This window comes from Hermetia illucens, chromosome 5 (assembly GCF_905115235.1).
Source record: "Hermetia illucens chromosome 5, iHerIll2.2.curated.20191125, whole genome shotgun sequence".
Lineage (NCBI taxonomy): Eukaryota > Metazoa > Arthropoda > Insecta > Diptera > Stratiomyidae > Hermetia > Hermetia illucens.
The window spans coordinates 3,816,572-3,841,648 of record NC_051853.1 but is presented as its reverse complement, the minus strand read 5'-3'; the positions used below and the strand labels follow the sequence as shown (position 1 = coordinate 3,841,648).

Here is a 25,077-nt window from a genome sequence, read left to right as displayed (position 1 = left end):
CATGACCTCCTTGTTCGCATAGGCAATCACGGGGATCATTTAAGGTGACTGCACTTTCTAGTGGAGATAGCGGCTTGCAGTTGGGATCCAAATAACAATGACAATAACAAACACGACGGCACAACCGGCAATAGCCGAAATTTTTAGAAGAAACAGTAATACACCACGCTCACCGCTTCTGGCGACCCCACTATACATCGTTTTGCGAAAAACCCCAAGATACGAAGGCCACCTACTGAAAAAGTAGAAAGGCCTGCGGCCCCAACGAAGAAGACGACTGGAAGTGAAAAAGAGGGTGCCGCCGTAGAGGCTAATAGTCCTGGCGACCAAAAGGGGCGGGGGGAAAGATGTCATGAAGTCATCTCACCAAAGAGGATGGACCTAATCCGAAAGGCAAGAGTAGAGGAAGAAAGCAATTTACGTAGTGTTGGGTGGTCTTAGGGAAAATGAAGGCTGCTTGTTACCATTGTCTAGCAAAACATCCCCATGGATGTCAAAAATGGCATAATGGAAATGGAAGAACTGCTTGACCTTATTGCACAACCTTGAAACTTCTGGATGACAGCCGAAGAGGAGCTGAGGAAAAAGCATATCGCTAGTGCAGTCTCTAGTTATGCAAAACGTAGTCTCCTCAGCCGCCAGAGGGGGAACAAAAACCCGTCAAAAGGAAGCGAGAGGAAAAAGCAGCCGACGAGAACGCAGCAGGAAGAATTCCTCGAGGAGGTAACCAAGCAGACCAAGTAGCGTCGAAAACAGGAGAACATTCAATAACAACAACCTAAGTTGAATACCGACAGAAGTAGCTTCACTGGAGCAAAGTCGAAGTCGAGTAAGACATCAGCGTCAAAGAAAAAGTGAAGCCATTCTGAATAAGTCGAACGAAGGGAGATCTTTCGGGGAAGTTCTTTAACAACGAGCAAACTCAAACTGGCGATATACTGCGTACGAAGTGCATGGGCGTTTTTTTTCTCCTCGCATTGACTGGATAAGGCCGAGACCACCACTCCGATTTTTTCCATATGGTAGCTTGAGGGGCGGTGTCCTGCTGAACGCTCGAATAAGGTTTTCATGCCCCACTTCTTAAGATATAACAAAAATGCGGCCTCGGGTTCCTTCACAAAGATTTTCGCCTGCCAGCAGAAGTTCAAATTTCTCCATTCGGCTGCGTGAATGCTTACCATTTCCCCTTTCAGAGTAGATTTGATAGTAGATGGCCGGATGCCAAAAGCTGGTTGTGGCCCCGCCATTGTGGATTCAGAACCTTGGCAAGCAGCCTGTCTGTCAGCTTCCCTATTACCAGGAATGTTTTAATGCAAACATTCTTCTGCTGCCAATAAAATGGTACATACCTCCGCCTGGAATATGGTCATCATTTTTCCGATACGGATTCATTAGTGTCAGCGGTCCAACGATGCAAGGTACTGGAAGGCCAGTGATCATCAGTATATTTCCTTCTAAGTGGCGAACGGCTCTTCCCAATGTTCTGCCGTCAGGTAAATATCTACTGATGGCAGATGGCACGTTGCTGGCAGGAGCTAATCAACGACGTAAACAGAGAGCCATGGGATTCGTTTGTAAATACAAGCTGAACTTGCTATTCGCCGCAGTCAACGCACTTTTGACGGCGAGTGTTTTCCCTCCCGCTGGAAGGTTGCGAAACTTAATAAGCAAGGGCAAAGGCGAATAAGAGGTGCCGTCAGCGTATCGTCCGCTCAGTATGTTGGACACACCGGGATAACTGCTTGAGAAACTCATCAAGCCACGACTGACTGACGGGGCGATCCACAATTGATGCCATTGAGGAGGATCCAAGTAGTAAAACTGGCTGAAGGGCACAGTGGCCACTGTCGGCGAGTGGTGGTCTTTGTGACCCTCGACTTAAGAAACCCCTTTAATTCTGCGTGGTGGTGCGACATACTTGAGGCACTGGAAAATTGTTTCCATACCCCAATGCTACCTACTGCGGATATTGAGACCGCAGACCTTTGGTGTTCGTCTTTAACCAGAAGTCAAATATTGAACTAAGAAGAAGCAGGCAACTCGTCTACATTAGCTACTTCATCACCGATGTAGGGCACCAGAGCGGAAACAACAACACACTCATTGATGCACACTCAAGGTTGGAAGAAATAAGTTTACCTAAAGATGCAACTAGATTGGCCAGCACCAGAGAGATAGCTTATCCTTAAGGGACTTGCAGCTAAATCGAACCTTCGACTCCAATGGATGGGCATCCCCGGAACGGGAACCTCCGCGAAACAACCTAAAAACTACGGCCCTATCCCAGCCGGCCAGCCGACTTCAGAAGAAGCATCTTCGGCAGCCTTCATGAGCTCAGCCACAACGGCATCCGAGCTGTTCGAAAGTTTGTGTCTCAACACTACTTCTGGCCAAACATGTTATTGGAGAATGGTCGCGAGCTTGCCAAAGATCGAAGATCTAAAAGCACACCTTCACAACCAAAGGAGCTATTCCACCAGCAGGACGTTTCAGGCACGTTCACCTCAACACCATTGGCCACTCTTCCGAGGGAAAAGGTTCTGCCTGACCATGATCGACAGATGCACACATTGGACAGAAGCTAATACAGTCGAAGAAACTTCAGCGGAGACTATCGCCAGGGCATTCTACGACCACTGGATGTTTAGATTTGGTGTACCTTACTTCATCACAACTGACTCAATAGTCTCATCCATTTTCTAGGGGTCGACCGTGTTCAAACCATGCTCTACCATCCACAGACCAACGGATTTATAAGCGACATGGACATCGTTCGGTTGTGAATAAAATTGGGTACATTGCTGGTAGGGATGGTCCAGCCCAAAAAGTCTAAAGGAGCAGCATTTATAGTAGGAAAAGAAGGCGAGGTAGACCCTGCCTTAGATAGAGGCGTTGCGTAGGTCAATAGAACGCCAGACAGTTGCTGGAAATAACTAGGATGTATGGGGTTCGGGACTAGACCGGACCCCAGTTGCTGCGGAGTTGGTGATGATGATTATGGTGTTGAGTTTTATAATAAATCGCGTCCATTTGTCGCTCGCCTGTTGATGAGGATGCTTATAAGTCCTGGGAACTGTGCTAAATTAAGAGAATCTAATCAGAAGAATGTCTTATACTCTGATAAAATAGTGCAAGCCAACTTAATGTGTTACATGAGACTTAATATCCTAACGAAGAAGAATTACGACACGTGGAGAATGTAAGTGGAAAATGGCCCTATCTAAAATGATAAACCCTGACACATCCTGTAGAGCGAACCAGTTAAGGTTGAAAGGTGAAAGTGAATCTAACTTTATCGATAAGTCCAGTCAAAGTAAAACAAGGAGGTAGAGATAATCCCTTCATTTTTTTGGTCTCACAACGATTACCAACTTGTCTTGGTAGTGGGGTCTAGTGGGGGTTCCCTCTCGGAAAACTAGAACTCCGAACCCGATTGATAATCGAAAAAAACAATAACCCAAATTGTTATGAATCTTTCGCCAATTGGTCAATGGTATTAGGAGTGAATAGTATCGCGAACGGAACCTCCGGAGTACCAGGTATCCCCCCAAAGAGGAAGAATTTTTGCGCATCCATCGGTTTTATTTGGGGTTGAACTTCTAAGAAAGAGATAAATACCAGTTATGGGGTTGGAGGCTTTATTTGGAATCAGCAAAGTTGTAACTATGACAACTATAAGGGATGTGATGCTGGGATCAGCAAGCAATTAACTTTTCGAGGGGAAACATCGGTGGACTAGCAAATTAATACTCCAGCAGAAACGGCGAATAAGAACTCTGAAACTAATTAAATTTAAAACGAGGACACTGAAAAAACAATATTGAGATTTTCTAACGAAGAGACCGAAACAGTCTCGCATTTTATTGGATTGCCCGGACATTACGGACATCACCTGGTGAATAAGAAACCCTGAAAAAAGGCTCAATCAGGTACCCCTACTGGGTTATCTCTTTAGCCTGGTAGAAGGTACAGCAAATCACCCCTATCCATCGATCCCAAATTTGGCGCATCAACCAAAGTTTAGCCGGTTTTCGAAAATATGACGAATCTAGCAATTTATTCCTCAAAGAAGGAGGGGCGCCTGCAGTGAGCCAGAGTGGAAGGAATCCTAGACGGAGAAATGAAAGCGAAATCAAAAGCTTGTCTACATCGACGCGGTGATCTTTTTGGCAGAAGCTACATCAAACGCGCCAAAATCATTGACAAAGATTGGATTCGAATCCCAGTGATCTTTGTCGTATTCGCGGCTTAGACAATCGCGGGGGTAGGACAGGATTGTTCAATGAATCTACTAAAAGTAGATAATTTTTGATAAAAGGCAGGCCTTGTTTACGAATCAACAAACAAATTTTAAAGTGGTCGTCGATTGATACGGAGATCTATTTGAGTAGTTGTCAATTTGGGTAAATCTGGCATGAGTAACCTGAGTGACAACCTCAACTGAATAACGTAAAAATCCATGCATCTACGTTAAACATGTTGTCCTGTGAAATTCGAACTCATGGAAAAAATATCTAATTCAAAAAGGCCGTAAGGAGTGCTCTAACTGATTTAGAGCTAGAAGCTTAGCTCCTTCCTTTTCAAAAGTATCTGAAGTGGCTGCAAATATACGTCACAGTTGGATGAAAATAGAAGCCTTGCAGTGTGATGGCGAAGAAAAGTATATAAGCTTCGGGATGTCGAAAAGCTCCAAACAAGCAGGAATTCAACAACAGCAAGGAAAAAGAGGACCACGGTCGGTGTAGTTCGCTGTATCCTTCAGCAGTTGGGGTCGCCATCATTTTTTGGTGGGGAATGAATTGCCACTGTAAACCTGATGAGAAATCTAAGGGTACCCGCAAGCCTGGAAAATAGAGCTCCTTACAAAGCGTAGGAAAACACTTGACGTCCTTGAAAGGCTTGTTCTTCTTACAATACATTAAATACTAAGCAACATTGAATTTGGCTCCTGGGATCCTGCCGTGTCTAGGCACCTAAAATTTTTGACGATTGTGAAGGCGAAGATAATATTTACGTACCAGTCCCCCAAGTTTAGAGTCAAGTGGATATAACGAGCCCAACAGATAAATTAAATGATAACGTGGTTGGGGCTCAGGGAAGCAAGGTATCAACTTAGATTTCCGAGATACCATTTCCCAGTAGTTCCTTCTCCTGAACTAATGCATGGAAGCGGAGTTTCGGCATGACGTTTCGAGAATCGTCGAACGTATTGAGGACATTAACATTATGCGGTGCTTATGAACCTTGTAGGGTGGGAATGGGACGTTATGCCTGTCACAATGATGTCTGCGGGCTCGTTAAGGCAGATTGCGAAAAAACCACCATCTTGGTTGTCTCTCTCTTATCATCCCAAAGGATTTTCCGAAGATTCCAAATATTACACACGATGTCTCGGAGATTTTTAGATCAAGTGGTAAAGTCGTGCCCTAACGCAGACGGGTTACGTCCAAATTCTACTCAAAAGTGTCTGATAAGCGAATCCCAATTAATCGACACATTTGGAGCTAAACCTCCAGAATTACGCATGCTATATTGTGGTAAGTATCGAAGTGAGTCTCGAGGTTTAACATTCATAGATACGTATAGACTGGGGAAACTGCCAGAATGGATAGAGTATTGATCATGCTTAGGAGCAGTCGTTATAGTATCCTAGCTGTCAACCAATAACATCCACCATTCTGGGTATTGTTAAGGACCTCTTTTGCGTCAACGAACCAGGAATGCTGGGCACTGTAATTTGCAAATTTGTTGCTTTATTTGGCACGATAGGATGGACTGACGGAGGAACTGGAGCTTCCCTTTTAAAGATTTATGGAAAGTGCTTGGATAAGGCATTGATGCAACGGTGCTCCTCTGTACTGTTTTCGTTTATATGGAGCTTAAAAATAAAATAAAAATAGTGCAAGTAACAAGCATAAATTAAATTTTGGCAATCTAGCGGAAGTGAAACCACGGCAGATGCATATATGGTCAATTGAAGGGCGTTGCAATGCTTGAAATGTCTGCAGATAAAACCGCGGTATGATGATAGCAACGTCCAAAACTGACAACCCTATGAAAGTGAATGGAAACTCAGCTGTAACATAAAAGTTGGCAACATGTCGGCAACAGGTCAGCAACAGGTCGACGACAGGTCAGCAACACAAACGTTGCTAAATTTAATTTTGGCTTAATCGATTCAAATTACTATCTAACATCATACATTCCTATCATTGTAAAATGAAATCTACATTAGCGGGGGTGGAACATTTGTTCGGGGCCTAAAAAAACTAGTTTGGTAATTTTACGTGTTTGCAACCTACCTTTCACTATCAGGCGTTTCACGATTAACCCGGGCATCTACATTACGATCATGGTGATCGGCACTTTCGTAGATGCCCTCGTCATCTTGATGCAAACGCGTATGGGATGAATGATGCGATGAATGGGGCCCGTGCGATTGATGACCATGGGCGTGCGAATGATGCGCATGATGACCGAATGCATGCGGTGAATGTGATTGATGCGGATGCCTACTAGTTGTTGGATGCCTATACCTTCCATAGACGAAGCGACTCTCATCATCGGAACGTGGACGACATCGACTACTATAAGACGGAAGTATAGTTGCTGTTTTCTGTGATTGTGCTAATTGTTGATTAGAACTGCAAAGAACATTCGATTAGTTGAGGATTACCAAAATGGTTAAATATAATGCGAATAGATTTGCATAAATGAGGGGGATGGAAATACGGAAATTGTGATTTCTTATTTATGCAAACTTATCAACATTATATCCAACCCAAAAGGCCAATAGGAACACACAAAACACGAAGCAAAAAGGCTTAATTGAATGTAACATATCTGGAAACTAACCCTTGCGAGGATTCACTACAAGCGGCTGAACTATCTAATCTATAATGGCGATCGGCTTCTGTCTCAGACATTCGAATGTCTTCCGAACCGCTCGGACTCATATGTCTAGAGGAATGATGTTCTAATTGTCTAATTAGGTCTTCTAAATTTCGTATTCGCAGTGGGCCGGTTGCGGGTTGTTCCTCCTCCTCCTGCAAATGCTGGGGTCGATGATGATGCAGGATGGCACCCTGCGGAACGCCACCTTCTACTAGCACCGTGTGGGGCTGCGCCATGTCACAAATATTCTCTTTCGAACTAGCCTTCGAACTGGGGCGCACCTTGTAGTCACCATAGCTCATGGTGGATGCAGTATGTTCTTGGAGCGTCTTTCGCAACATCTCTTCGCTGAGGCTACCGCTTCCGACGGGTGTATTGCCGGCGCCCGTCCCCCTGTGTGAATGAGCTGCATTGCGTAGAGCTTCAAGGATATCTTCGTGGTATCCGTTGAGGCTTTTCAAGGTGCGCTCGACTTCGGATGCTGCCGCCCCTGATACTAAGGTGCCATCCTGTTGAGCGATCAGTTCGAGATTATCGGATTGACCATCCTCGCCCCATTTGTCTTTCATCTGCTCCCCAAGTACCAGACCGTATCCGTGCTTTTTCAGGATGCCCTTTTCTGTAATGTCGGTAAGAAGAGTTTCTTACGTAATCGTAATTATGCCATTAGTTTTCAAGTAGAAGAAGTTCTCCACTGGAAGGTGCAGTTACTTTTACATAACAAATCAACGTGAAAAGCAAATCGTGCGAAGTGTAGATACATTGAACTGCGTGCCAAATACCATATATTGCAGTGTGCGAACCTGAGGTTGTACAATGTGCTCATAATTTGAACGTTCATTTTATTGCGTACCTACTCAAGTTGTAGTGCAGAAACTTACAGTGAGAGAATAGATAACAGCGTTAAAATCTACTACATAGCCAAAAAGGTATTTGAGGTGCAACTGCATTCAGATTAATTAAATAGCGCAAGATACTTCAAACATGCAGATCGTAGCAACCAAAAAAAAAATAAGATGTACATAAATAATTTAGGTTTATATAAGCATGCATAGTTGTCTATTAAATTGTGATGGAAGAGTTTAGTGTGTTCGAAGCTAAATGTGGTTCAATAGGATTCAAAAAACGGCGTTTGCAGGTGTTACTGGGCTCTGCAATCCTGTCCGGCGGATGCGCCCACTGTACTCCTGCATCTCCTCCCCCTAAACTTCCACATTCAATACATTGTAGCGTGCAGTGCGTCAGACTACGTGAGTCCGGATGCTGGACAGCGAAGCCCTAGGACCATAGTAACATCTTAGACGAACTACCTTGGGAAATTTGGACATTACCCATGGATTATGTCACACGCAAACTGAACTTCATGAGAAACTTTGAGGTGGGTTTTCCAACGAGAACAGATTGGAAAACCGGTAGCATGTTGTAAGGCTATGACACGGTATTCTTCACCGACGAATCAAATATGGTCTGTAGCGTTGTTAGGGTTTTCTCGAATACACACAAATTATCTGAGTCGTATGGTCTCCCCGGTTTCGCCAGTATGTTGCAAGCGGAAATATGGGCGATACTAGAAGCCTGTCAATGGCTGAGGCATGATCCAAGCCCTAAGCGTGACATACCCTTTCTGACCAACAGCCAAGCGGTCATTATAGCCTTGTACTCAGTGACGAAATCCTCCAGGCTGATGGGAGAAGGTTACCTTGAGCGTAGCGCTAAAGGTCATCTTCAGCAGCCGCGAACTTCAGGTGGCGGAGGCTCACCAGATGTGCCAAGTCAAGAAGGATTTGGCCCGCTTATAACAAAATCTGAACACGACAGCTCCTGTGCCAGACCCGTGGAAATGCAAGGAAGATTACAACGGTCTGCACGGAGCCCTGGCCCATAGGGGATCATGCCGTCAGGCTCTGGATACGCTACAATTTGCATTACCGAAGCTGCGGAGAAGAGGGGGAAACTGTCAAGCACTTCTTTTGCGATTGCCCAACTCTAGCTAGTCAGGTTACACTAGCTAAACCATCCTTTGGGGGCCTCTGAGAAATTTCTAGCTGCAGGGTGGGAGAGCTGCTTTCCTTCGTGAATACTACGGGCTGCTCTGAAGATCTGAGCTGTACTCTGCCTCCCTGCTCTCATAACGTCAGTCACGGTCTTAAGAGTTTGTGGCATCAAAGCGGTACCGGCATCAAGCGCTAATTGGGCTCCTCGGAGCGCTTGTTTGCCTGCTGCTCATGTTTCTAAAGATACGCAGATATGGCTGGAGGTAAACAAGAAGCAACAGCCCGGGATTTTCTTCCCTGCACTGAAAGTAGTGGTTAATGGAACATAGGTCGACGTGACCAATGGTGAGCTCGGTGTCTAGTATGCGGACTCTAATTTATTTTGCCTACCTGGGGCACCTTCAGTTCCAAGTAAGACCTTTACCCTGGTGGTCAGTCCAGCTAGGGTGATCAAGAAATAGACCCAGCAAACGCAACAATAGAAGAAGAAGAAGTGATGATACCAGGCGAATAATTGAAGGACCCGTTGCTGGCATCCAGTGTCGAGACAGTGAGAGGTGTCCGAGCAAGTAGTTCTGACCCCCTAGCTGGCATAATACTTACATCCTAGGTAGTAGCCTCGAGAAAGTTTCTCGGTAAAGAGCGAACTGCTAATGACCGATACACGCCAGGACACACTGGGAGTCCCCGGAGCCCTCGACAACTCCCTGTCGACGGCGATGGAGTGATGTGAGCCTAGCCCTGCCTAGGTGGTAGTTGTGGCGTGTATCAGGAGCCAGCCCCTTCGGGACCCTGGCCGGGTAGTGTGCATTGAACCGGTTTTAGTAGACCGCGATGCCCCGAGCGAGCGCTGATCCGTCTGTGAATTCCGGGATCAACTAAGCGTAGGTCAGGCCTCAGGGAACTGGGCTAGGGGCTGTGTCCCCGAGGGTATACCCGCTCCTGACTATTGCGGCCCGCTCCCTTGTACACGATGGTAAACAACTCAAATGGAGAATAAAAACGAACGAAACGAGGAGATAGTGGAAATGGAGAGTGAGCTGGTTGCGTTTATTCGCAGCACGAAAATGCGCCATTCGCCCCAGCGCCCAGTGAAGGACGCAACAAGGGTTGAAATACCCGACGAGACATCGGGACGCGCAGACGGAGAGAAAGACTCGGAAAGTGATGCGGCACCTGCAACACAGATAGGAACCCAGATCATACCGCACAGTGCTATAATTGGGGAAAGAGGCACAGTGGAAACTGCCGAAACTAATAAAATGGTTTCGAATATAAGCCGAGTGGGAGGACTGTTGATTACTCTGGCGCAAGCTGAAGAGGAAAGACTTATTAAGAAATGCACGGCAGTTGTGAAGCACATGCGATCTGCGACGTTCCTCCAGAAAAACGACGGCAAGGGGGTGCAAAACGGGCTAATGGAACTGGAAGAGCTCCTGGACAGGATTTCATACTATAGGCGAACATGGAAAGTAACACAAAATCCGCAGGAAGCAGAAACAACCGCGCTTCCCGAGGAGAACACCACGAGTACCAAACGGATCGCTGACAGCCCATTGCAGAGCGAACTTGGTAAAAAACAAAAGGAGGAAGGGACATCTGAAGGAGACTTCACTCAGGTACTCTCCAGGGCTGAAAAGAAGAAGGCGAAAAGGATCAAAGGACAACAACACGTCGCGCCATTAGAAAAACCTCTACCTAAAACTAAGGCGGACACGAAGGACGGGATACCAGATGAAAAGGTGGGGAGACGAAGGAGGACTAGACCACCAGCTTTGCTTATTAAGCCGGCGGAAGGCAAGACTTTTGCGGAAGTCCTCAGCAAAATCCGTTTCAAAATCAAACTCGAAGACAACGGAGCGGAAGTGTCTTCCATACGTAAAACGAAGGGTGGTGGAGTATTAGTCGAACTAGGCCCGAAGGCTATAAATAAACTCACGTTCTGTGAAGCAGTCAAGGGGCTTCTAGGAGAAAAAGCTTTGGTTTCCAGCCTGGAACCCACGTGTGCTTTGGAAATCCGAGACCTTGACTGTCTCACGGAAAAGAACGAGGTAGAAAAGTCCATCAAACGCGAATGCCCGGAGGTAACCAATATCCGGATTGGTATCACCTCCGCGAACTCCCGAGGCCAAAAACTCGCTGTGGTGGAAGTTGCCGAGCAATACGCGAGGAAGCTTCTAAACAGCGGGAAAATACGAATTGGTTGGGTAGTGTGTAGGATATGAATTCGGGCCGCCCCAACCAAATGTTACAGATGTTTGGATTAGGGGCACACATCTGCAAATTGTCGGGGACCTGACAGAAGGGCAACATGCCGTAAATGCGACCAGGCGGGCCATAAAGCGAACACCTGCAATGAAAAGGGAAACTGCGTCCTATGCAGGGACCGCGGTGCGATTGATGAGAGCATCGCGGACACTGGGGGATCGGGGCGGTGTCCAGTTTTCAGAGCAGAACTGGAAAGAGCTAGGATACGGTCAACATGATTCGCATCCTACAAATCAATATGCACCGGAGTGCAACTGCTCACGAGTTGCTAGCGCAGTTCGCTGCGGAGACCAAAGCTGATTTAGTACTCATCAGTGAGCAGTACCGAAACAAGGGCCCAGTTTCATGGCACCCAGAGATATCAGGTACCGCTGCCATTTGGGTTCGGGACGGCACCCTCCTGGGGGTTCTTGCCCAAGGCCGAGGGGACGGCTTTGTCTGGATTCGGTGTTTAGGGATAATGTTTTTTAGTGTCTATCTTACGCCGAATGAGACGATGCCGGACTTTCGTCGGAGCCTTGAGGCTTTGGAGGACGCTATCTTAAGCACGGATGGGCGGATCCTGGTCGGGGGTGACTTCAATGCTAGGGCACTTGAATGGGCTATGCCTCACACAGATTCCAGAGTGAAACGAATTCTGGAAATGGCGGCGAGAACAGGACTGGTAGTTCTAAACACCGGATCTACCTCAACGTTCCGGCGCCCGGGCTGCGAGGGAAGCATTCCAGACGTAACCTTCGCGTCGGAAACGCTGGTGTCGCTGGTGGACGGGTGGCGAGTTCTGGAAGACTTCTCCGCAAGTCAGTACCAATACATTGCTTTCGAAGTGGTGGACACAAACTCTCGGTGTGCGCCACCCCAGCGATCTACATGTGCATGGAACGTCGCGAAGGTGAACACCGGGAAGTTTGACGAAACTCTGGGAACGGGTGGGGCCACGCTGGAGGGTACTCCTGGGGGCGGTGGCGCCGCAGCTGACACTGTCGTAAATTTAGTTATGAACGTGATAACGACGGTGTGCGGAGCCTCCATGCCCAGGAAGACATCGAGGCGCGGCAAACCTTCCATGTATTGGTGGACAGTGGAAATCGCAAAGCTCCGGAAGGAGTGTCACAGGCTCCGCCGCTTAACACTACGTCTAGGCGACCGGGAGGAGGCATGTACCATAATGATGCAGTACAAATCAGCCAAAAGGAGACTCCGCAGCGCAATAAACAAGAGCAAAGCTCGCTGCTGGCAAGATCTGGTCGACGAGGTGAATGGGGATCCGTGGGGATTCGGTTACAAACTGATAATCCGAAAAATCGGGGCTCTGCGGAAACCTTGTTCACTTAAGGCCAAGCAGATGGACCGCATTGTGGGGGCACTCTTCCCTGCCCACCCCGTATGGGATGGTGACGTCGGTGCGGAGAGCGCAGAGGACTGTCCACTTTTCTCTATAAAAGAGTTGGAACAGGCAGTCCTCTCTATGAAAACCAAGAAGGCGTCAGGACCCAATAGTATTCCAGCAGAGGTATACAAACTGGCATTCCAACACCGGCCAGACCTACTGCTCGGCGCATTCAACGCTTGCCTGAAGGAGGGCATTTTCCCTGCTCGTTGGAAAGTTGCGAGGCTTGCGCTGATCCCTAAAGGGAAAGGCGACCCCGAATTGCCGTCTTCATACCGCCCACAATGTATGCTTGACACTGCTGGGAAAGTGCTCGAAAAGCTCATCAGAAGTAGACTCGCTGAAGCGATACGCGCTGCCGGAGATTTATCTCCCCGGCAGTTTGGTTTTAGGGCAGGGAGATCGACAATTGATGCTGTCATGCAAGTCGTGGACGCCGTTCAATGAGCAGAGGCACATAGCCGCCGAACTCGGCGGGTGGTGCTCCTCGTAACGCTTGACGTCAGAAACGTCTTCAATTCCGTAAGATGGAAAGAGATTCTAGGCACACTAGACAATACCTTCAACGTGCCGAACTATCTCTTACGGATATTGAGGAACCGCTCCCTGCTCTATGAAACACTAGAGGGTCAAAGGTGGATGGAGGTCACGTCGGGGGTAGCACAGCGATCCATCCTAGGGCCGGACCTCTGGAACGCTACTTATGACAGTCTGCTTAAACTCGACATGCCAGAGGAGTCCGCGCCTGGTCGGCTACGCAGATGATGTCGCAGCGCTTGTTGCCGGACGCACTGTCGAACAGGCGCAAAGCAGACTCGGCATATTGATGCGACGGGTAAGCGGATGGATGACTACTCATGGTTTCAACCTTCCACTGGAAAAAACCGAAGTAGTCATCCTGACTAAAAAGAGAATTCCGACCCTGCGTCCCATATCGTACGGCGAGTCGATCTTCGAGTCAAAATCAGCGGTAAAGAACCTTGGGTTGACTCTTGACTCAAAGATGAGCTTTTCTGAGCAAATCCAAGCAGCAGCGAACAAGGCTGCGGCTGGAGTTTCAGCGTTAAGTAGGCTAATGGCAAACATTGGGGGTCCTACGTCTAGTAAGCGACGTCTCTTGATGAGCTCAACGCAGTCTGCCCTGCTCTACGGCGCAGAGGTATGGGCTGGCGCTCTTAACGGGGAGGTATATCGTAAACGCCTCGCGCAAGTACAGAGACGGGGAGCTTTACGGGTGGCGTCTGCGTACCGCACAGTCTCTGAACCGGCCGTGATGGTGATCGCGGGAGTTATCCCCGTTGCCCTTCTTGCTAGGGAGCGTCAGGCCATATACAAGCGCAAGGGAGATGAGCCAAGGGAGGTGGTTGCTCGCGAAGAACGGCAACACACTCTAGACGAGTGGCAGCTCTCTTGGCAAAATGAAACTAGAGGCAGATGGACTGCGCGGTTCATCGGCAACTTAGGTGCATGGCTGAATCGGAAGCATGGTGAGACTGAGTATTTCCTTACTCAATTTTAAGTGGGCAGTCGCTCGCATCTACTTGCTGAAGATATGTATGGATATGTACAAGCTGTTTCAATCCTTGCGTCTTCAAAGCGCCAGGATCCCCATGGTCAGCTGGGCGGTGATCACCGAAAGGCAACCCCTGGTGAATAGCCAACCTTTTGTACTTCCAGCATAAATGGGGAGTGTCTACAGGGACTGTAAAAGGCGGACTATAAAGTGCGGTTTGGAGCTAGGAACGGAAAGGTGAAAGTGTTCCGCTCCGCGTGTTGCATAATCAGACTGTGAGATGCTGAGTTCCTCAGCAACTACTGGCTGACTAGAGTCTTTTTGTATTACTTTAACCATAAAGGGCTTCAATTTTTCGGGACATTGTTGCCAATAACCCACTGATGAAGGTAGCAAGTTGCTACTGAAAGGTACATTTGGGACAATAAATCACTGATGGACTTAAAAGGAAGTATTTTACAGTCAGTACAAATAAGCCGGCTCCACTTAATATGAAAAAAATATTTTGAGTCCATCAATTAGGTTCTAAACAGAACGGGATTGGGAGGAGGGGGGCGGGGCGGTCTTACGCTTTGGATTGTATCCGCGCTAGGATCCAGGGTAATCCAATCTGATCTGAAAGGAAGTCACTTGATCTTCCCGGTGCTCTTTTGATAGGGATGGATCGAGTTCTAGGCATATTGAACAGGAGCGGGGTGAAGGTGATGGTGATTCCCAACGGCTTGGTGATATTGACGTTTACTTCCGATATCAGTAAATTAGGGAGGATCCATTGGAAAAGGGTGCGTACGGGCTGGATGATTCAGACGGCAATGATGTTATTTAACATTAAGGCAAAGATATCCAAATTACTTCACCACTAAATGGGCTAATGGGCTGCAAATTCTGTGTACGATATATATAATATCCGTTAAATTGTAGACTAAACATAGAACTGAGAGTTAAGAAGGTCTTTCAGACCTCGATGCATATAAGGAGAACCTTTGTAAGAAAATGGGGTTCCTGGCCAATGATGGTTCTTTGGATGGTGGCAGGTTTTGATCAAGAAATAAAGCTTAATAGAATTCATAGAACCACGGGTGTAGGTGGTATTGAAGCTTTGCAGTTTAGCCCGGTAGACACTTTCAATGAATTCATGCAGCTGCTAACCCTGAATCTCCACTTTAAATACACTAAACAATGCATTGTTCTTAGACTATGTTAGTCCGGATGTTGGCCATAGTAACTATCGGGAAACCTGGATATTCCCAACGGACTACGCCCCAAGCAAGCCGAGCTTCAAGAGGACTTTTGCAGTAGGTTTTCGAACCAAGACACAGTGGAAGACTAGCGGCTAGTTGTCAAGCTACGACACAGTATGTTATTCTTCACTAACTGATCGAAGGTTCAGGTCCAGTGCGAGGGTTTTCTCAGATATGCATGGTGTAGCCGAGTCAGATCTTTTTTCTGGATTCGCCAGTTTATTCCAAGCGGAGCTACTAGTTACACTGGGAGCTTGTCAATGTCACCAAGTCTAAACAGCGAGCGAGAAGACGCCAATGGTAAATATTGGAAGTAGCCCATTTAAGAAGAGTCATAAAGTAATATGACTCCCGACAGCAAAGGCTGATGATGGTGACAAAATTAGCCAACGCGCGGTGAAGGATGCGAGTAACGAGCCCGAAGGGATAACAGCTTGGTACGATGATCAAAAATCTTATGGAGTATGCCAATGCTCGGCATACTGTGCACCAGACAATAAAAGATCACGTGTGTGCTATTAAATGTGCGTATCTTGAAGTACGAAAGCAAGTAACGAAGGTAAAAAGCCCACAGAAAAGGCAGCAGTGCAGTCAACGTCAAGTGCGCTCTCTTCTAGGAGTAGCTCCTTCACTATTGAGGATGTAGCAGCACACAGTATACTGAGCACAAAGGAATCACTGGAGCTTCCTAAAAGACTCAGAGATTCTAATGGGGAAGGGGAAACTCTTCAGCGAGTCCCATGTAATCATCTGGCAGTTGCCAGCGGTTTGAAGCTTTCCACTTTGCATCGAACCAAAAAACAAGTCGGGAAACCGGAATTTGAACGCTTCAGATACCGAACCTTTCGTGTATTTATTTTATAAAAACATTTGATTGGAGGAGCAGGCGTTTATGGGTACTCGGCTCAGTGTGCACGGTGAAATAAAAAGTGCATGCTATACGATCAATATATTTTGAGGTACGAAATGAGTAGCACTGGTCCATGAAAAGGAACGCAACAATACAAGTAGTAACACAAATGTCCTCAAAGTCATCGGACTAGAGGTGATTATACAGCAGTGAATCGTCTTTGAGAGGGAAAAGAACACCACAGCACAGAGAATTCCCACAGAGAAATGGGAAAACCCAACCCCCACAATCAACAATCTTACCTAGTGAAAGTATATTGAACCATCTGGAGAAACGCATCAATGAGTCTACCTGGACTAAAGTAGAGAAGAAAAGAAGGAAAGGACCGATGCGTTGATTATAAAAACAAGAAGCGAGCTGACATATGCGGAAATTTTGCGGAAGATAAACGTAGATAACATATACGTAGGAAGGCGACTTACTCCTTGAGCATATGCCTGCGGATAGTAAGTCTCACGATCTCCATAAGAGATCACTGGACAAAGCAGCGGAAGTAAAGGTGAGCCAGGAATCAATGCTGATTTAGTGTAAAGCCCTAGATCAGACCATCACAAAAGCATAGAGCTGAGAGGTCTTAAAGACCCAACTTGGGCTAGGTTCGAATCTTGAGTCCATTGTGATCAGGCTACGTATTGCATATGGTCGTACTCAGACGGCCAGAATAGGCTTGCCATTCGAAGGAGCCAAAAAAAGCTGTTGCTATTGGTAAAATTCGCGCTGGCTGGGCCAGCTGTCGACTGCGAGAACATATATCGCCGAAGAGGTGCTTCAAATGCTTGGAATTCGGACACATTTCGAGAAAATGTACAAGCAAGTACGATAGGTCTAAGTTGTGCCGAAGAAGCGGAGAGGAAGAGGATATTGCCAAAGATGGCAATGCGAATCCTAAATCCTAGGAGGGCAACAGCGACCATATCACAAGCAGTTAAAGATATTCGGCGTTCACGAAAGCAATTTCAGCTTTTTGTAGTGAGACGCGGAAGAGCGGCAGTCTGGACCCGCGGAAACCGAACAAGCGAAGATACGAACAATAGCCCAGAAGACGGATTTACACGACCTAAGGTAGATGGCATTCGCATATTCAATTACTGCGCTAAACCTCATGCTAGATGAACTCGTACTGATGGTGGAAAGATTAGCTTCCGAAGCAAGCCACCATAACCTAATAATAATAGTCGGTGATCTTAACGTTAGGGCCAAAGATTGGGATAGTGGCGAAACAAATGCAAGGGGCCGCATATTGCTCAAGGTATTTTCACGTATCAATGTCGTTCTGGTAAATACTGGCGGCGTCAATACTTTTCGGAGACGGGATATGGGATCGGTGATAGACCTTAAGTTTGATAGCGTCAAATTATCTATGGATCTCGAACGGCAGGTGAGCACGGAATATACGCACAGCGGACACCAGGCTATCACCTTCGAGATGGAACGTGGGACAGAAGCAAAATGTATCAAGAGAACTGCAGCAGGCGTTGGACCTTCAAGAAATTTGACAAGCAAATTTTTGAGGAGGTACTTCTGTGAGAAACGATGCCGATGGGAAACGCAGAAGAAAAGGAGACGCAGGGAGATACAAAAGGCGCTTCCATGCGACGCCGCACTGTACTCAAGAAACGAATGCCGGAAACTTTGCCTTAAAACCAGGAGACACAGTTAACGTAGTTGAAATCGGTCTGAGTCTGAAGAGCTGCACTACCGATATAAGAAGGCAAGGAAAGAACTGCAAGCAGCCACCTCTAGAAGTAAAACTGAACACTCCGGTAGGTTATCCAAGAAAGCCGACTCCGGCCAATGGGGAGGTGTATATAAGGCAGTCATGGCATTAATCAAGGGTAAACGTTCGTGACTGATCACCAACCCTGATTTGCTGCGGGATTTCATTAGTACCCTCTTTACAAAAGTTTCAAATGAATCGAACCTGTCCACTGTCCAGATAGATTCCTATGAAACTCTCGAGGTAACTACTAAAGAAGTTCTGGAAGCCGCAAAGAAGATTGTCGAAAATAAAGCCCCAGGCTTAGATGGCATTTCGAATAAAATTCTGGTAGTGGTCGTTAAAATAATTCCAAGGTAGTTCGCTGAAACTTTTACGGCGGCCTTTTCCGGAAAGTGGAGGAAACAGAAGCTTGTTTTTATCACGAAACCAAATAAACCTTTGGGTGATCTTTTGTCTTATAGGTTAAACGACAATGGGAAACTTTTCGAACGGATCATCTATAATACGCTCGTACTGATCACAAAAGGGAGGGTGGCCTCTCAGATAGGCTGTTCGGATTCTGAAAGACAAAATCTATTGTCAATGCGAGGCAATTTTTGAAATAAGATCTTGGTTAGAAGACCCTGGTTTGACGCTTACAGAGCACTAAGCGAAGAATGGGCAATCAACGCTTAAACACCTAGGCGTCATGGTTGGACAAAGACTAAAATTCAAGCCGCATCTTGAGAAATTATTGTAGTAACGAGGTTGCTACAATAGTTTTTGGGGTTGCTATATTGTCGGAAAGAATGTTGCTGAATATAGGTGGCCATAAGTAAAGCGGTCGGCTACTTATCTCGAGGGTTGTCAGCTCCATCTCGTTTGATTCCGCTCGGGTCTGGGAATCGACATAAAAGCTAGAGGCAAATAGAAGAAGAAATCGCAACCCCATATTCATTGAGTGCATTGCGCTTAAGGTATATCATCAGACGAAGCAGCATGTGTGATACCAGGTATGATCCCCATCAATATTTTGGCGAACGAGGATCGACGCCCCTATGATCCATGATTTGCAATCGGCAAGCAAAAAGATGGAATGATTCAGCTGAAGGACACTGGACTCATAGGATTATTCTAGATGTCTCAAAATATATTAAATGGAGGCACGTTAAAGGTAGCTACCACTTAACTCATTTCCTAAGTGGGTACGGAAGGGTATACACGCTTCGGGCGTGACGAATCCCCATATTGCCCATCATGGGAGATGATTCCGGTGGATATGGAGCATGTTGTTTTTAACTGTCCGGCGTAAAAATCCCTTATATCTGACTTGCTATCTTTTCTTTCTTCGTTTTGTTTGTAATTTATTTTTTAATAATTGACAAATTTTGAAAGAATTGTAAATATGTAAATTTGATCAGAACAAAAATTTCAAAACGTGAAAGGTTATTCTAAGAGTCATTTTAGAGACAATGGTTCATGGAAATGGTAATGTGAGAAACGAATAAAGCTCAGATACAATCAATGAATTAATACACGTGGAATTAAATAGTGTGGAATAGACAATGTTGGTTATGTAGTCACTGCCAAATAAAAAATTGCATTTTCTATAGCAATTAATCATGCAACATACAATGTAAAAAGGCTGTAAATAGTTATCTCATTCTACATCACACAATCTTAACTAATTCCTCCAGCATAGAGTCAATTTTCTTGAAAGCTAACGCAATCCTTTCACTCATGACTTACCTGTCACCGTCTGATCTTCTTCACTACCCGAACCGGCCATTCGGATTATCTGTTGCAGTTTATGATCCCTAAAATAGAAAGTAGATACTTTTAATACGCGACGCGAAGAGTTACTTTGTAGGTGTAAATTAATTGATCCAAGAGGACTATTATTGAAGGGTTGTTTGCCTGGCTTCAGAGGACTTAATTGGTTTTAGAATTTTCTTAAACAAATCTGGATTATGTCGCCATAACTATCGACAACATCTTATTTTAAAACAAATGATCCTGAAGGTTGACACTTGGGGGAAGTATCATTTCATGTCCTGTTTAATGTGGAACATAAAATCTAATTGCATGATCAACAAATTTTTGAACTTAGCACATAATGTGTATATATTATGTGAGAATATACACTTTCGCGTGATGCTGACATTTAGTTTTGAATTTGCGTAGAAATTACAACTTTGACCTATTATAGCCTCTGGATTTTTTTTAGATTTTTGCGTTGCGTAGTTTCTGAGAATGGGTTCCTGAAAGAAATCACTTTCGACCCCTCCCACTCCCCACCTTTCCAACCAATCTCAAAACTAAGACCCCTCCGGAAAGTACTAACCGAGACCTTTCATTTGAAATCCCACATGACTATATTCGGTGAGAACAAAATTTACACCCTCCCCTTAAATTCTACGGGGAATGATGTGATTCACTGTTTGCGTGAGTGTTCACAGTTTCCACCTTTCCACCAAATTTGGTGTCAATAGCTGCAACCGATTCCGAGAAAAATATGTGTGCCAGACAGACAGACAGACGACAAGTACAAAAGAAAAAAAGGAAGAGCTCCCCCTCCCCAAATTTCGGCCAATGCTGCGGTGAAAGGAATTAACAGCCAGACGAATCCGAGCCCAACTTGGACTGGTAATAACTGGAAAAGAGGGTATGTCTTACGCTGATATTTTACGAAAGATCAAGGCGGATACTACGCTGAAAGAGCTTTGCAACAATGTAAGGCGAATTAGGTGAACACAGAAAGGGGTATTGCTGTTTGAACCATCGAAGGAAAAGAAGGATTGCACCAGCACCACTGACAGATCTAAACTGTGTCGAAGATGTGGAGGGGAAAATCATTTGGCGAAGGGCTGCAGTGAGAATCCTTACTGCCTTCTACGCAGGGATCTCAAAGATCGCGACTGCAACCACAAAACGGGTAGCATCAGGTATCCAGCCCACAGGATCGCTTTAAGTGCCCTGCATAAATGAGTGTTTTCCAGCTGAATCTAAATTACTGCTAAGCCGCCAAGGACCTGCTAGCACAGAAAGTGTATGAAGAGGGAATCGATGTTGCTATTTTTTTGCGAACAATACAAAAGTCTCTATCAAGGCGTTTGGAAAACAAACATAAGTGGAAAGGCTGTGGTGTGGACTAATGGTAACAGACACTTTCAGCAAACAAGTAGGTGGGTGGGTCATGGATGAGAATGATCCAGCCCGGGGAGTCTATAAGGGTAATATCTATGGTAGAAAAAGAAGACGAGGCAGACCTTGCCTGAGATGGAGCGATGACGTATGTCAGGACGCCAGACAGCTTTTAGGGATATTGAATTGGTGAACCTCGGCACAAAACCAGGATGTCTCGAGTTCCTTATTAAGGAAGGACTAGACTGGATACCGGTTGTTGTGCTGTTGATGATGATGATCGTAGGGAAGGCCTGAACGGCGACTATCGGCTCAACACTGGCAAGGATGCTTCCGAATATAAGCGGCCATAAACACAGCCAACGATGACTTTTATCGCGAGTCGTCAGCTTTGTCTTTTTATACGCGGCACCAATCGGAGAAAATCGCAGACAGTTCCAAGCTACATATCGGCTAAGCGTTCTCCGAATGCGTTGTACCTACCGAACAACTTCTTGAAGCAGCATGCCTGACTGCGAGGATGATCCCAGTGGATATTCTAACCGATAAGGCAAGTCGTTTGTACGATAATCAGGAATCGGGCCTTAACAAGCAAAGTGAGTGCATGGCTGCATGGCAAGCAGCAGATATGTGGACTATGCGGAACCGTAGTGAGACGACTTACGATCTGACTCAGTTCTTAACCGGACACGGTGGGTAGAGGAAGTACCTTTATAGAAGCGAAATATCTGGGGGTCACTTTAGATAAAAAACTTCTTTGGAACAAACATGTAGAGGTAAAGATGAAACGAGCTCTCACAGCTTATGGGCTGTGCAGACGGACCTTTGCCTCGACAGGGGGACTCAGGCCTCATGTGGTAATGTAGATATACGTTGCCATCATTAGGCCGATGTTCGTATATGCATCCGTAGTGTGGTGGGTTAAGGTGAGACAAAAAGGTTTTCACTGTAAACTAGCCGCACTGCAAAGAACTGTTTGTCTGGATATCACTGGTGCCATGAGCACAACACCCGGCGCAGCTCTGAATGCACTACTCAATTTGCAGCCCCTGGATATATTTATTCAAAGCACTGCAATGAGAGCGGCTCATAGGCTAATTCGATTAGATCTATGGGAAAACAACGGATGTGGGGGGCACAGAGCATTGGAAGAGTTACTGGGAGGACTGAATCTAGTTCTTACAATGCCTTCCGATTCTCGTGTCCCCATACATCTGTTTGGTAGAAGATATGTAGTTACTCTGAAGCGTAGAGAGGACTGGGAAGATCCAGAGGAATGCGTGGCGGGATATACGGAAGTCTTCTACACCGATGGCTCAAAAACAGAAGAGGGTTCTGGAATCTACCTCTCGAATAAAAACGAGAAGTGGGCTTTTCCTTTGGGACAATATGCAATGGTTTTTCAAGCCGAAGTTTATGTGATCCTAAGGGTGGCAAACTGGGTGATTGACGAGCGGTTGAAGGGCAGGCGCATCGCAATCTGCAGTGACAGTCAAGCTGCACTGAGGGCATTGGGCAGTCCATTGATCACCTCGAAAATCGTTTAGGAATGCAGAAACCGTTTGAACTCTATGTCTAGATTCAATACGGTGGAACTACTCTGGGTACGTGGTCATTGTGGCATAGAGGGAAATGAAATCTCGGACGCTTTAGCGAAAGAGGGGTCAATCTCCCCTATGCCGGGACCGGAGCCAGCAATTGGAGTATCAGTAGCGTTGGCTAAATCTGCATAATGACAGGTGGCAGAGCCTAAATGCTGCTCGACACACCAAACTTTTCCTGCCAGAACCCAACATACGTACCGCAAAATTTATCCTGACGAAAAGCAGGAGGACTTGCAGGTGTATTGTGGACATTCTGACAGGCCATAATTCACTAGCTGGGCGTATGTTCAGAATAGGAATTACCGAAGATGATACGTGTCCTTCCTGTAATGAGGAAGCGGAATCCACGGAGCATTTCCTATGTGAGTGCCCCGCCTATGGACGCATCAGGCATCACATCTTTGGTGCCGATGTCCTCCAATTGCGACGAGTAGCATCACATCCACTAACGGAAATCCTGCGATACGTTAACGAATCCGGAATATTCCGTTAGACGGGGGAGGCGAGTACAATGGACCAACACGGCCCGAGTGCTCAGAAGCTGTAGCTTCTCCCCCACTGCACACACACACACACACCTTTATAGGTTCGGTCTTGATTGTCTTACCTGTCAAGGTGCAACCGAAGATGCTGAACATTTAAAAGCCTGTCCAACATTTAAAAGATCAAGGTGAAATCTTGAAACAGAGCTAAATACCTGTTTAATGATGCAAAATCTAGTAAGGTACATGGTGCAACCAAATACATCGCGGCAGTTGAAGCAGAAGCAGAAGCACAGTGGAGGCATATAAGGGAAGCTAGTACAATCAACGCCACACAGAGCAGTAGCAGCTCATGTAGAGTGAACAGCTAAGAACTGAACAGCCCCGCGAAGCAATACCAGAATAGTGATCTGTCGGGGAGAGTGTGGAGAAAATATGGGAGGTGTTAGTCGGTAGGAGTCCGGCATGCGTGTCCTAGATTCCAAATGCGTATCCATGATGGGTGAAATCCATCAGTCACAAAAAAAGGACAGACAGATAGTAAGCCGATTTTAAAAAGTTTTTTTTTATACACAAAACCTTAAAAATGGCGAAATTGACCGCGAAAGGTCCGCCCGCAAATTTTGAAGATCCATCCAAGTCCTCCATCGACACGTGCTTGCATGCCTCTGTGCTAGCCAGGATCCGGGATTTGGGGAGGTCCTTTGAGCACTTCGATCTCTCTCGTGTCATGTCACAAAAATTCTGCACCTTGTCGGGATTGGTACAAATCGTCCCATTACCGATGATATGCCCCAAGTATCGAACCTCCTTCACGACAAATTTGCTCTCGGATGTTCAATGTCAGGTAAGGGCGTCTTATTACAGAGTGCCACTTCGCTTAAGAGCAGAAAGCGCTTGTTAAAGGTCTCTGTGATGAGCAGCAATCATCTAAATATACGAAAACTTGGGGGCGCCATCAGTTGCTGCATGATTTGAGGTGCACTTCAGAGCCCAAATGGTATGGTCACGAACTGAAGGCAGTGTTATTCTTGGATGCAATTTTCAGACCTAGATTCGTAGGAAATCCAGTCTTCGGGAGACGACTGAAAAACTCCTCGATGAGATGTAAAGGATAAGCGTCCATCATGGTGACATTGCTTACCTTAGGCGCTCCAAGGAAAAGCCGCAATTTGTCAGGTTTCACCATAAGGTGAGTGGCGATTCCTCGATGATTCCGAAGGCCAGCATCCGGTCCATTTCTTACAGAGGAGCTTACAGCAATACCTTTTAACATATCGCCGCAAAAGTCCGTAGATCCAGAGGCTTCTGGAAGGTAATCACTTACGAGACGTTAAGTCTCAAGGGCAAACACAACAAACGACTAGCTCTTGTGGTATACTATTAAGTATAGGGCAGGAAACTCTGATAACGGACTGCGGATTATTCAATTAGCAGGGTCACACGAAATGGTTGTTGGAAGTACCTGGTTTGCGCGGAAAGCGGTTCACAAACATACGTGGGCCTCTCCAGACGGGACCACTATCGACCAAATTGACCACGTGTTGATCGAACGCCGCCACCTCTCAGCCTTGATGAATGTCAGAACATATAGGGGGGCCAATATAGACTCGGATCACTATCTCGTTGGCATGGTGCTCCGAGCTCGAATAATAACACCACCTAGAATGCCCTCTGACAATCAGGTGAGAGTGAACACTGAAGCTATCCGCCGCAATAACCGCAGTCAACAGAGGACCTGGAGATGACGCATCAACAAATGATCTTCACAATCACCTGAAGAACGTTATCATGGATACGGCCACAAACATACTTGGCCCCAACCGCAAAAGGAGTCGGAACGGCTGGTTTGACGATGAATGTAAGCTAGCAATGGAACGGAAGAATGCCGCATACCGAGTAATGTTGCATTCTCAAAGAACGCGGGCACGCGCAGAG

The 25,077-nt window shown here is 46.2% G+C and overlaps 1 protein-coding gene across 10 annotated transcripts in view; it reads right to left on the bottom strand.

Moving 5' to 3' along the window:
• Positions 1–25,077, bottom strand: part of LOC119656644 (zinc metalloproteinase-disintegrin-like jararhagin) — a 973,582-nt gene that overhangs the window by 39,208 nt on the left and 909,297 nt on the right. For 7 of the 10 annotated variants that reach the window (XM_038063100.1, XM_038063098.1, XM_038063092.1 and 4 more), the window contains 3 exons: positions 19,659–19,726; positions 6,856–7,513; positions 6,303–6,644 (listed from right to left, as the gene is read on the bottom strand). In XM_038063100.1, coding sequence (XP_037919028.1) covers positions 6,303–6,644; positions 6,856–7,513; positions 19,659–19,726 — 1,068 coding nt within the window. Of the gene's footprint in view, positions 1–6,302; positions 6,645–6,855; positions 7,514–19,658; positions 19,727–25,077 lie in introns of those variants that run through there. The other 3 variants (XM_038063097.1, XR_005250066.1, XM_038063101.1) reach the window with 3 other exon arrangements.